Here is a 12,170-nt window from a genome sequence, read left to right on the forward strand (position 1 = left end):
GTAAATTTCAAAGTGGTTTAAAAGACTGGAGGACTATGGTGGCACAGTCCTGAAAAAGGGAAGAGAAATACCTTCATCCCAAAGCGAGTGTCAGGTTTATCAGTTCCATAGCTGGCCAATGCCTCAGCAAAAGTCATAGAAGGAAAAGGAACTACCACAGGATCTTTGTCACTTGGCCAGGAATACTGGAGCAAGCCCTCAATTAGACTCTGGATGCCGGTCTGGTCTACAAAAGACATCTCTATGTCAATCTGCAACCAAAATAACATATGGAAAGTAACTTGAAGAGCCACAATATTAATATGTACATATTTATATATTACTCTGGTTTCAACATATTTCTAGGATTCTGCAAATAAATACTTAATACATGGGTGGGGGTTGGGAGGATAAATATTATTGTACATCTGTTTTATGTCAGGCACTGTGCTAATGCTTCACATGTACCAACTTGTTTGGTTCCCATCACTATCCTCATGGCTTAAGGCTCAGAGAGGCCAAGTAACTTGCCTGTGTACATGCGGTTAGTAAGTAATGAAGCTACATTTGACCCCAGGTCCGCCCAACTCCAAAGCTTATGATTTTGTTTCACCACACTGATTAACATGCAATCGTACAAAAACAGCTTTGATGAGTCTAACGATTAGACATATTAGGGGTGCATGGGTGGCTCAGTCAGTTAAATGTCTGCCTTCAGCTCAGGTTATGATCCCAGGGTCCTGAGACTGAGCCCTCTGTCCAGGCTCCCTTTTCCCCCTGTTTATGCACTCTCTCTAATAAATAAATTTTTTAAAGGAGATTAGACAGATTAAATACCAATTATAGAATTCTTGGTTCTTAATGTGTAAGAGATTTAAGAACTTTATCCTAGCAACAACCACTAAAATACTGCAGGAATCTCTGGCATTTCTTAGCTGATAACCATACTCATTATAAAAAGGACACATGAAATGGATGAAAAAGTAAATAGTATATCAACTGCAGATTACTTTAATTAAATATCTGATGGATAAAACGTAATGAGAAGTAAAGCACTGGCCTACTATTGTGGGTTCGGTTCCAGACTGCCACAATAAAGCATATACCATAATAAAGAAAGTCAAAGTAATTTTCTGAAAAAGAATTAATTTTCTGGTTTCCCACTGCATATAAAAGTTATGTTTAGGGATCCCTGGGTGGCACAGCGGTTTGGCGCCTGCCTTTGGCCCAGGGCGTGATCCTGGAGACCTGGGTTCGAATCTCACGTCGGGCTCCCGGTGCATGGAGCCTGCTTCTCCCTCTGCCTGTGTCTCTGCCTCTCTCTCTCTCTCTGTGACTATCATAAATAAATAAATTTTAAAAAAATTTAAAAATATTAAATAAACAAGTTATGTTTATACTATGCTATAGTCTATGACACGTGCAATTAACATTATGTCTAAAACAAAATGTACCTAAATACTTTATTGATAAAAATGTTAAACATTATCTAAGCTTTCAGTGAGTCATAATCACTGATCACAGATCACCAAAACAAATAATGAAAAAGTTTGAAATATTGTGAGATTTACCAAAACGTGACACAAAAATATAAAGTGAGCAAATGCTGTTGGAAAAACAGTGCTGACAGGATTGCCACAAACCTTCAATCTGTGAACTATGCAATGTCTGAGAAGCACAATAAAGCAAAGTGCAATTGGACAAGGCCTGCCTATATATAAATTTACTGCCCAGTCTTGAAATATTTGGCTGGAGCAAGGCTGACTAAGAGAGAAAAGTGAGTATCACTTAGTACCTGAGTAAACTCGGGCTGTCGGTCTGGTCTTGAACCTTCATCTCGGTAACACCGGGCAACCTGAAAATACCTACAATTGGAAAAGTAGCATGAATTGAGTCATGTTTCTAGGAAGATACACATACTTTTCCACAAAAGTTCATGGCAGTGCAGTCTATGAAATAAATTAATAATGGTACCTAAAGGACATAAGAAATTTAAAAATTCTTTATAATGCTCTAAGTAGATACACAGTAGACCTATAAAAACTATTCTTTTTTTTTTTTTTATAAAAACTATTCTATATGCTGTTTTAAACATATACAATGGCACCTTTCAATATTCATATATTAGACTGGCATGTAATGCAGTTTATACTTATATATATACATATATATACACACATACATACATACACACTCTTTTGCTTTGGCCAAATTGAAATACTTACTGCTCCATGAATACAATTGAGCTTTCCTGTGCTATGCCATTCCCATTCTCATCTTCATCTGCTGAGATGCAACACTGTCCCAGAAGGCCTTGCTCACAAAGTTTTTTTAAAATAGTATTTCCCCAAACAAAACCTAGTTTGCAGCCCTCAACAAATCGATCTTTAGGTTCTATTCCAGTTGGTTTATTTATTACCATATTCCACCTTACTATATTAACTCCTGGAGAGCAAATCCTTTTCTTTCTTTCTTTTTTAACTCAGGGCTTGAACTCATGACCAAGACCTGAGCTGAGATCAATAGTTGGATACTTAACCAACTAAGCCACCCAGGGCCCTAAAATCTTTTTTTTTTTAAAAAAGATTTTATTTATTTATTCATGAGAGACACAAAAAGAGAGAGAGGCAGAGACACAGATAGAGCGAGAAGCAGGCTCCATGCAGGGAGCCTGACATGGGACTCAATCTCAGGTCTCCAGGATCATACCCTGGGCTGAAGGCAGCGCTAAACCACTGAGCCACCCAGGCTGCCCTCTTTTGTGTTTTTAATTCCCTGCACATCTATACTGGCATAGGGCTTTGCACATGGTGGTCACCCAATACATCTTTACTAAATAATGACCACAAATGTTTAGGGTACTTTACAAGTATTTTCCAAATGCTCATCATACACTTTTAAGAGATCAGATAATTTTGTGTTTTCTTTTTTTCTCCCCACCACCCTCCCCTTTCTTTTTCTGACAACTTACTACCAGCATAAAGAAGGCTCACCTGTCTAAACCACCAACCATTAGAAGTTGTTTGAACTGTTGAGGACTCTGAGGGAGACAATAAAACTTCCCAGGTTCCCTAGATGGTATTACAAACTCTTTTGCACCCTTTTAATGAGAGAAGAAGAGTAGAAATATTGTTAAAAAAAATTGAACCTAAGACCTGGTAGAAGTTGACACTTCAGTTCATCAATGAAATTAACTAAAGAGAAAATGACAGAGATCATTTCTTGCTCATCTTCTACTCCTCCAAAAGGCTTGCACCTAGTAGGCTTTTAACAATGTTTGCATGTGGTAGGTAATAAATGTATACTTGTTGAAATGAATTCCCAATTCTGCTACTATCTAAAAGAATTTTGTGCAATCCAATAATTGCTAACTGCTTTTTTAAACTATAGTTTTGTAAGTCCATGGACTGTGTAGATTAAATAACAATGTTTAGAAATGTCAATTCTTAATGAACAAGGAGTTTATTTTAGGATTTTTTATTTATTTAAGTAATCTTTATACCCATGTGCGACTTGAACTCACGACTTGAGATCAAGAGTCATGTGTTGGGGCACCTGGGTGGCTCAGTTGGTTAAGTCTCTGCCTTCGGCTCAGGTCATGATCCCGGGGTCATGAGATAGAGTACCCCCATCGAACCCCACATTGCGCTCCCTCCTCAGCGGGGAGTCTGCTTCTCTCTCTCCCTCTGCCACCCCCCCCCCACTTAGTGCTCTTGCATGCGCTCTCTTAAATAAATAAAAAATCTTAAAAAAAAAAAAAAAATCACATGCTCTCCTGACTGAGCTAGCCAGTCGCCCCACAAGGAGTTTATTTTTAAGGAACTAATTCATTACTGATTTGCATTTATAAGCCTCAAGGGGAAAACTCATGTAGAATAAAAGTGTTCTGTCTCAAAATACCCATAAAAATTTCTCGACTTTTTTTTTTTTTTAAGATTTTACTTATTTATTCATGAGAGAGAAAGGCAGAGACATAGGCAGAGGGAGAAGCAAGCTCCTTGCCAGGAGCCCGATGCAGAACTCAATCCCAGGACCCTGGGATCAGGCCCTGAGTCAAAAGCAGACGCTCAACCACTGAGCCACCAGGTGTCCTAGGTTCTTGACTCTTAACCAAACCTAGTTAATATGACCACTGTGAAGCAGTAAAATATATGAAAAAAATAGAACTATGTGAATATAAAAACAAAGTGGTTCAGTTTCCTATCTAAAAGGACATTATTAGTGGGCTGACTTAAGGAATATACATACCCCGGGAGTCCTCTTAAACAATGTTGGTGTTTCTACATCCACAAATCCTAAAAAGAGGGAAGTGGCAGAATAACAGGAATTTGTCAAATATGTTGTCTATGGTACAGTTCAACAAATCTGAGGCTACATTTTAATTAGGAATTTTGACTGAATTTATCAAGCCTACTGAATACTGATTTCTACCCAAGAAAGAAGCTGAAGATTTTCATAAAATCCTATTTGGTCATAAGGTGATACTTCTGTCACAAAATAATTCTATTTGATGGATTCTTGTTTGCTGAACTGTTTTGGTTTTCCAAATGCTCTGCTTGTATAGCAAAAAAACTTTGCAAATATACTAGAAAAACTCCCAGGACTGACTAAAGAGTCTAGTTTAATTCAAAGGACATTTCTGAGCTCCCAACAAATTGGTATAAGCATGATAAAGAATCAAGAAAACTTATAGGTAACAACCAAAGGGCTGTTAACCCTTCAACACGGCATCTTTAAAAGACTGTATCTGTGACCCAGCAGGGAACTAAATTATGCTCTATGTTACCTAATTGTGCTCTAGGACAAAACATCTGGAAATTAACCTTTCTTCACTGCTTTACACATTATGTGAATTCCAGACCTCTGGCAACTTTTGACCCAATGATGCTAAAGAGAGGATACAATAAAACACTGAATAAAACAGAACAGATGCTAAAAAGCTCTAGAACAATCGCTTCTTGGCCTTTTGGCTAAGATCAAGTGAAAAAGCTCTAGAACATTCAGGCATGTCCCTTACCATGTAGATTACAGAGATATTCCCGCATTTTCATGACCATCTGGGACCTCAGTCGCAGGTTATATTGCATTTGGAAACTACGTAAGTCTAAGTAGCGATACTGCAAACGAAGAGCCTCTGTTTTCTAAACAAATTTAAAGATTTTCATGTTTAAATTTTTAATATTAAAAAGAAATTAATTTTAATACAGAGTTTGGATTTTCAAAAACTTCAGTTCTATCTCTAGTTTTCACCATTTGTGAGTACACTACCATCCTTTAATTCCTACAACTTCTAAGTTTGTTACTAATATAGATTTTATGTTTGTTTTTTTTTTACTATTATTACCACCACCCTTCGCTGATTGGAATTTGCCTACCCTCACTAAACAATTATCCATTCCTTTAAGCCCATAGTTGAGTCTGAAAAAAATATTTAAAGACTTCAAAGATCTTTTAAAAATACAGACAAAACAGTTATGACATCATCACCTGAGCAGGACTACAAATGTAAGAAATGCAAGGGGACAGCATAGGGAATCTCCATGGTTGTACTAGTAGGAAGCAGTGAGAAGGTTTGCTTATTTTCAAAGCGGTAAATCTCTGCATCTCTCTCTGTGCTGACTTTTTTAAAAAGTCCTTTTTCCTGGATTAGCTTACCTCTTTGACACCAGAAAAGGAAGAACTGTCATTTCTTTCTGAAGGGTTAGCTACAGGAAAACTATATTCCCTCTCCCCCTCAAGGCCAATCCTGTAATTATGTTGCTTTTTCTCATTAAAAGATTAAGTATTAAGAATTTAAATGTAACGCTAAGTGGCCATACAGTTATTTTAAAAACTTTTTTTTTTACAGATTAGTTTACAAACTAGATGTATATACATCTACGACTGCAGATAACTACGTCAAAGCTGCAGGTTATCCATGTATAATCACCCAGAGCTATTTGGCTTCAACAGCCCTTCAAACTTTGGCGAAGTACACCCTAACTTATAGGAATCAGATGTATATGCTTCGGAAATCAAGCATTTTATTACTGTTAGAGGCTTAAAGTTAACAGATGTAGGATCTCCTATGCCATTTGACCATTTCCATGCTAGGCACAATTTCCTTTCAAAATGGAAAACAACAGCAACAAAAACCTTGAAAACAACACCTCAGGTCTTAAAGGTAGAACCATGTTTCAACCTGTCTGATAAAGCAGCCTAAGTATTTAGGAACTGCAATAGCTTAATTCAGAACACCATAGAACACTTCATGATAAGTCTATAATAAAATGCTTAATTTCATAGAACTTAAAGTTTTTCTTTAAAAAACTGAAAACACTTTACTGGTTATCAACATTTTCTAGATACTCTATTAATAATGAGGATGGTACCTTCACAAAGTCCTTAATTTCAAAGGGCAGCTTCTTGCAGGAATTCAGAAGTTCAGCTGTTTTAACTTTGATTTCAATCTCACCTGTTGGCATTTTCTTAGAGAGAGAGAGAGAAGACCTATTAAAAAAAAATCACTCATCAGGACATGTACACAGTGGCCATTTGTGAAACACATGCATTTATTTATACACGTAAAATGTATGAGTGCTTTTGGCATATAGTCTAAAGCATAAATGTCTGTGCATGATTTTGATATTCTTACGTGAATCTGTGGCTGATGAGCTCATTAACAGATGTCCTAACATGCCTACTCACATTGGTGTGTGTTTGTAGTGAAGATTTTGGACTCTGTAGGTTCATTCGTAGAACCCAGAGAGCTTTCAGAGCCTGATGTCTAACAGGTACTCAATCTCTGTTGCCTGAATGTGTAGACAGAGCAAAGGTATACAAATAAAATTTACATAGACCATTTATAAACTACTAACTGGATTCTCTTGTCCTGGAGGTCGGGAAATTACTGTCCCAGACACTCGTACCACCGATTCCACAGGAGCTTCACATAAAATCTTCTTCACAGAAGCAGCTGACTACAGAATGAGAGAAAAACAGTTCCAACAAACAAAATGAATTTAATGAATGACTGCAGTAATTGCAGTCTGTGGCTTAGGAAAATATTAATACTCATAGCTTACCTGCCATAAATACTGAGGTTGCCCTTAATGAAAAAGAATTTGGTAAACTGCATCCCCATTTTGACTCCACATGAAACAGCAAGTTAAACTATTAAGAGTTTTAAATTTTTTTCCTTAAAGGAAAATAAGGAGAACAATGATTGATAGAAACAATTCCTATACGCTTTTAAGGTAACTATTTCCAGAGTTAGTCTTAGGGGCAGTTACATGCAATAGCAATAATGGAGTCCAAATGAAAGGAATTCTCCTGGGTTAGCTATGCTCATCTCTGGATCCTGATCCCTGGAAGATAATTCATTGCTCTTTACTTCAAAGACTAAGAGCTGAGTAAATGAGATGTTTCATAGGTATACAAGCATTTATAAACACTACCATAAGAAAAACCAATATTGCCCAACAAGCATGATGAGAGCTATTTGTCTAACTTTAATGCTTATTTTTTTTTTTTTTTTTTGAGCAGGTGGTACCCTTCACATGGCTCAAAATTCAAAGGGTACAAATAGATATACAGTAAAAAGTCCTTCTTCCCAGAGGTAACCAATGTCACCAGATATGTATGTATTATTCCAGGAGTATTTCATATCACACACACACACACACACACACACACCCTCTATTTATATAGATAACAGCACTCTGCATGCTCTTCTGTATCCTGTTTTTTTCATCTAACAATATGTTTTGGATATTCTTCCATATCAGCACATAAAGAGTTTCTTTAATCTTTTTTTAGGGTGTAGGGATGTATATTACTTCTTATACGAGTCTCTTATTGGGGGACATCTGGGTTTTCCAATTCTTTCTACTGAAAATGATCCTATAAGGAAGAACCTTGTATTTTGCTTTGTAAGTCTAGCTGTAAGATAACTGACTAGAAATGAATATTTAAAAAGACATATGTACTTACTATTTTGATATTGCCAAACTGCCCACGGTAGACCTAGTGCCAGTTTGTATTCCCTCCAAGAATGTAAGAGCACTTGTTTTCCCAAACGCAGTGCACTGTCAGTCCAGAATGCCAAAAATGATAATTCCGTGTAGTTTTACTTTAGATTTCTCTACCTATGAGTGAGGTTGGGCATATTTTCATGTCTATAAGCCATTTACATTTCTTCTGTACATTTTATTGCCATATCCTGGGTTCATACTTTTACTGGTTCCCTGGTCTTTTTTTTTCCTTAAAGATTTTATTTATTTATTCATGAGAGACACACAGAGAGAGGCAGAGACTTAGAGGGAGAAGCAGGCTCCCTGTAGGGAGCCCAATGTGGGACTCGATCCCGGGTCTCCAGGATCACGCCCTAAGCCGAAGGCAGGTGCTCAACCGTTGAGCCACACAGGTGTCCCAGTTCCCTGGCTTTTTTTGTTTATTTTGATTTGTAGTAGCCATTAGTCCTTTGTCTGTGATATGAGTTGCACATATTTTTTTTCCCCAGTTTGTCATATGTCTTAATATTGTTTATTGGTAGTTTTTGGTTTTCATTAACGAGAAACTTCTGAATTTAAGACCTCAAACATGCTTATCCAACATACTTCGCTTACTCTACTACAGCATCAAACAGGCTTTCAGAAAACAGCAGCAAATCTATTACCTCATCCTGGGGGATGACAACTTGAATAAGCCCATGGGAATCCCTTAGGACCAGGAAGACGTTTTGCCTGATCAATGAAGCAAATGAACATGTTAGGATAAAAACTCTGAGCCCAAAACCTAAACGGGCAAAACAAATTAACAACAAAAATCCATGCCATTTCCCATGTTCTTTTTATAATAATCATGTGTCTTCACTATGTACTACATTTATGTAATTATCTATGTAGCTTGTTAACAAAAAGACTTTGCATTTACTTTTTCTTAATCATTTGATTTTTTCTTTTCTTTTTTTTTTTAAAGATTTTACTTATTTATTCATGAGAGACAGAAAGAGAGAAAGAAAGAGAGAGAGAGAGAGAGAGAGAGGCAGAGACAAAGGCAGAGGGAGAAGCGGGCTCCATGCAGGGAGCCCGACGCGGGAATTGATCCCAGGTCTCCAGGATCACGCCCTGGGCTGAAGGCGGCACTAAACTGCTGAGCCACCCAGGGATCCCGTTTTTCATTTTTAAGGTTTTATCTATTTATTTGAGAGAGAGAGAGAGAGAGAGAGAGAGAGAGCGCGCACACACGCACAAGCAGGGGAAGCAGCAGAGGGAGAAGCAGGCTCCCCAGTGAGCAGGGAACCCAATCCCAGGACCCTGGGATCACCACCCGAGCTGAGGGCAGACACTCAACAGACTGAACCACCTTGGCGCCCTTGTTTTTAAAAAGTTTTATTTTAAGTAAACTACCTGCCATAAGCAGGGCTCAGACTCTCAACCTTGAGATCAAGAGTTGCATACTCCACCCACTGAGCCAACCAGGTACCTCAATGCTTTTCATTTTCAATTTCAATTTTTACTGGTTATATATGTGGTTTACTAATGTTATACAGATGGCTAGTTAATGAAAGGCAAATTTTTAATTTTTATTGGCTTAAATCTTTATAAGAAAATTTTATAAAACTTGGAAACTTTCCACATATTAAAACCCAAGATTATATCTTTAGATATCAGAAATATCTAATTTGTCATTTTTGAAATATAGCAATATAAACTCTTTTCTTAAAAGACACAGTCTACACTTTTCTAGAGGAGGTGAAACTACTAATTTAATACTTTTTTGTTTTAAAGATTTTATTTTTTTATTTCATGAGAGACACAGAGAGAGACAGAGACATAGGCAGAGGGAGAAGCGAAGCAGGCTCCTCACTGGGAGCCCAATGTGGGACTTGATCCAGGGACTCCGGGATCACGCCCTGAGCCAAAGACAGCCACTCAGGCATCCCTAATTTAATACTTCTATAAGTCATCAAAAGGTCCCCCAAATTCCAACACTTTAGTGTTCAACCTACATTTCTCATACTGTCCTAGTACTAGGAAGAGGTAGAGTAAAACTCAGATTTTGAGTTCAGAAGATAAAGTCACCAAATTTATGGGTCCTATAACCACCCACTCAGAACATATGCTTTAGGAAGGCCACACAGTCTACGGGTTTTGGAACTCCTCATTGTTAATTAATGTACTATTTGGGTACATGCTGGAATACAGAGACAACAAAATGGGCTTTAATTTTAAGGAACACTGTTCATGTTTTAGGCTTTTTTTCTACCTCAATTTAGAATAAAATAAGCTTTTTCATGCTATTGAAGCTTACCAGCTGGCCAACTCCCAATCACTGGTCCTAGGAACTCTTTGACTTTAGTAAGCTAAGGGACGTTTCAGTCCATTGGTGGAACACACTTTATTATTACACCCTTAAACAGAGGCCACTCCAAATCTGAAACTCAGTGAATTCTGAGAATCCTGCAGGAGTTGCAAAGCTTTTGTTGTTCTGACTGACTGAAAATTAATAAAAGTTTGGAATTGACTGGGGGAAAACCACCAGGCATTCTTTTTTTGGGGGGAGGGGGGCGGTGGGAGGTGCAGAGAGCTTTTTTTTTTTTTTTAAGATAGTCACACACAGAGAGAGAGAGAGAGAGAGAGAGAGGCAGAGACACAGGCAGAGGGAGAAGCAGGCTCCATGCACCCGGAGCCCGACGTGGGATTCGATCCCGGGTCTCCAGGATCGCGCCCTAGGCCAAAGGCAGGCGCTAAATCGCTGCGCCACTCAGGGATGCCAGGTGCAGAAAGTCTTAAGCAGGTGGATCAATCTCAGGACCTGTAGAGCATGACCTGAGGCTGAAATCAAGAGTTCAAAGCTTAACGCACTGAGCTACCTAGGCACCCCTAATTCTCAAGTATTCTTTTTTTTTTTTTTTTTTAAGATTTCATTTATTTATTCATGAGAGACACAGAGAGAGAGAGGCAGAGACACAGGTGGAGGGAGAGCAGGCTCCATGTGGGAAGCCTGTCATGGGACTCGATCTGGGACTCCAGGATCACGCCCTGGGCCGAAGGTAGGCGCTAAACCGCTGAGCCACCCAGGGATCCCCAAATTCTCAAGTATTCTTAAGCCAATTTACCTTCGGTACTGAATCCATCCACACAAAGTGACTTCTTGGCCTAAGTGAGAAGAGCGCAACTCTCCACATGTGTTGGTCCGAGCAACAAAGCTACTGAATTCTTTAAGGAAAAACAAGATTAAAAACATAACATTTGCAAACTGCTTGAAAATAAAGATTCTCAGGTTATATCATCTTAAGTATTTCATGTCAATGAATGAAATTTATGGAGTAAGTTTAAATATGATTTGCTTCAATCACTATTAAATTTACCTGCAAATGTGTCAAAAACCAAGTGAATTAACAGTCTTACTGTAAAATTCTGCTGTTAGGAAATCTAAATTTTGCTCATGTATCATTTGCACTGAGACCTAAAACTGCCCTATTCTTAATAGTGCACATTAAGAATTTTCCAAATGATACCAGATCTCGGAATTACAGAAATATGATGGTATGAATCCCGAGTGAAACCGGTCACTTGCATGCTGGAAAACACTTCTAAATATCCTCAAACGTGAAATAATTTTTGAGGCTAATTAGTAGCATCAGCTAAAGGCAGAATTCATGTGGTTACTTTTTTAAACTCCAGAGAAAAAAACCTGTATTAGGAGAAATAAAGAGAGAGAACACGAAGTGGCTCTACACAGAAAGCTGCCCAGTGCAGACCACAGGAAAATGGAGTAAGGGCGCTCCGATGTAGAGACCAAGAGGAAACACCGTTTGGAGGACAGAACTCTTCACGGCTTTCACCTGGAATTCTCCTCTGTGAACTGAGCGCCAGCCTCCGGCGGAGAGAACTCGGCCTCAGGTGGGCGATCCTTCCGGTGGGTGCGGATAATGCCCCGTGCAGCCGATTTAACCAACAGAGCATGGTGGAGCCGCAGGATGGCGAGAGAAGCTCACGAATCCCAAGGTACCGGCGTCGGATGGCGGCCAAAAGTCAGCTTCGGAAATAGACACAAATCCCTTAAAATGCTAGGAGTTCTTTTCCAATATTTAAGCCCTTCTCCGCTGAACATTCAAGTACACGTGCCTAAGGACGAGATAAATCTACAAGTAATCTGGGGCCTTTGGCGAGCGGGGGGTGGGCGGGGGTGGGGGCGGAAGATCC

General features: G+C 38.7%; 1 protein-coding gene across 7 annotated transcripts in view; it reads right to left on the reverse strand.

Annotated features, from left to right (window-relative positions):
* Positions 1–12,170, reverse strand: part of DARS2 (aspartyl-tRNA synthetase 2, mitochondrial) — a 29,066-nt gene that overhangs the window by 16,344 nt on the left and 552 nt on the right. For 3 of the 7 annotated variants that reach the window (XM_038542479.1, XM_038542474.1, XM_038542480.1), the window contains exons 1-10: positions 11,810–12,145; positions 11,081–11,180; positions 8,636–8,702; positions 6,837–6,938; positions 6,351–6,446; positions 4,997–5,120; positions 4,228–4,274; positions 2,973–3,079; positions 1,775–1,844; positions 72–251 (exon numbers count right to left, since the gene is read on the reverse strand). In XM_038542479.1, the coding sequence (XP_038398407.1) occupies positions 72–251; positions 1,775–1,844; positions 2,973–3,079; positions 4,228–4,274; positions 4,997–5,120; positions 6,351–6,446; positions 6,837–6,938; positions 8,636–8,702; positions 11,081–11,180; positions 11,810–11,930 (1,014 nt within the window). In that variant the 5' untranslated portion in view covers positions 11,931–12,145. Of the gene's footprint in view, positions 1–71; positions 252–1,774; positions 1,845–2,972; positions 3,080–4,227; positions 4,275–4,996; positions 5,121–6,350; positions 6,447–6,836; positions 6,939–8,635; positions 8,703–11,080; positions 11,181–11,809; positions 12,146–12,170 lie in introns of those variants that run through there. The other 4 variants (XM_038542478.1, XM_038542477.1, XM_038542475.1 and 1 more) reach the window with 2 other exon arrangements.

This window comes from Canis lupus, chromosome 7, assembly GCF_011100685.1.
Source record: "Canis lupus familiaris isolate Mischka breed German Shepherd chromosome 7, alternate assembly UU_Cfam_GSD_1.0, whole genome shotgun sequence".
In the NCBI taxonomy this organism is placed as follows: domain Eukaryota; kingdom Metazoa; phylum Chordata; class Mammalia; order Carnivora; family Canidae; genus Canis; species Canis lupus.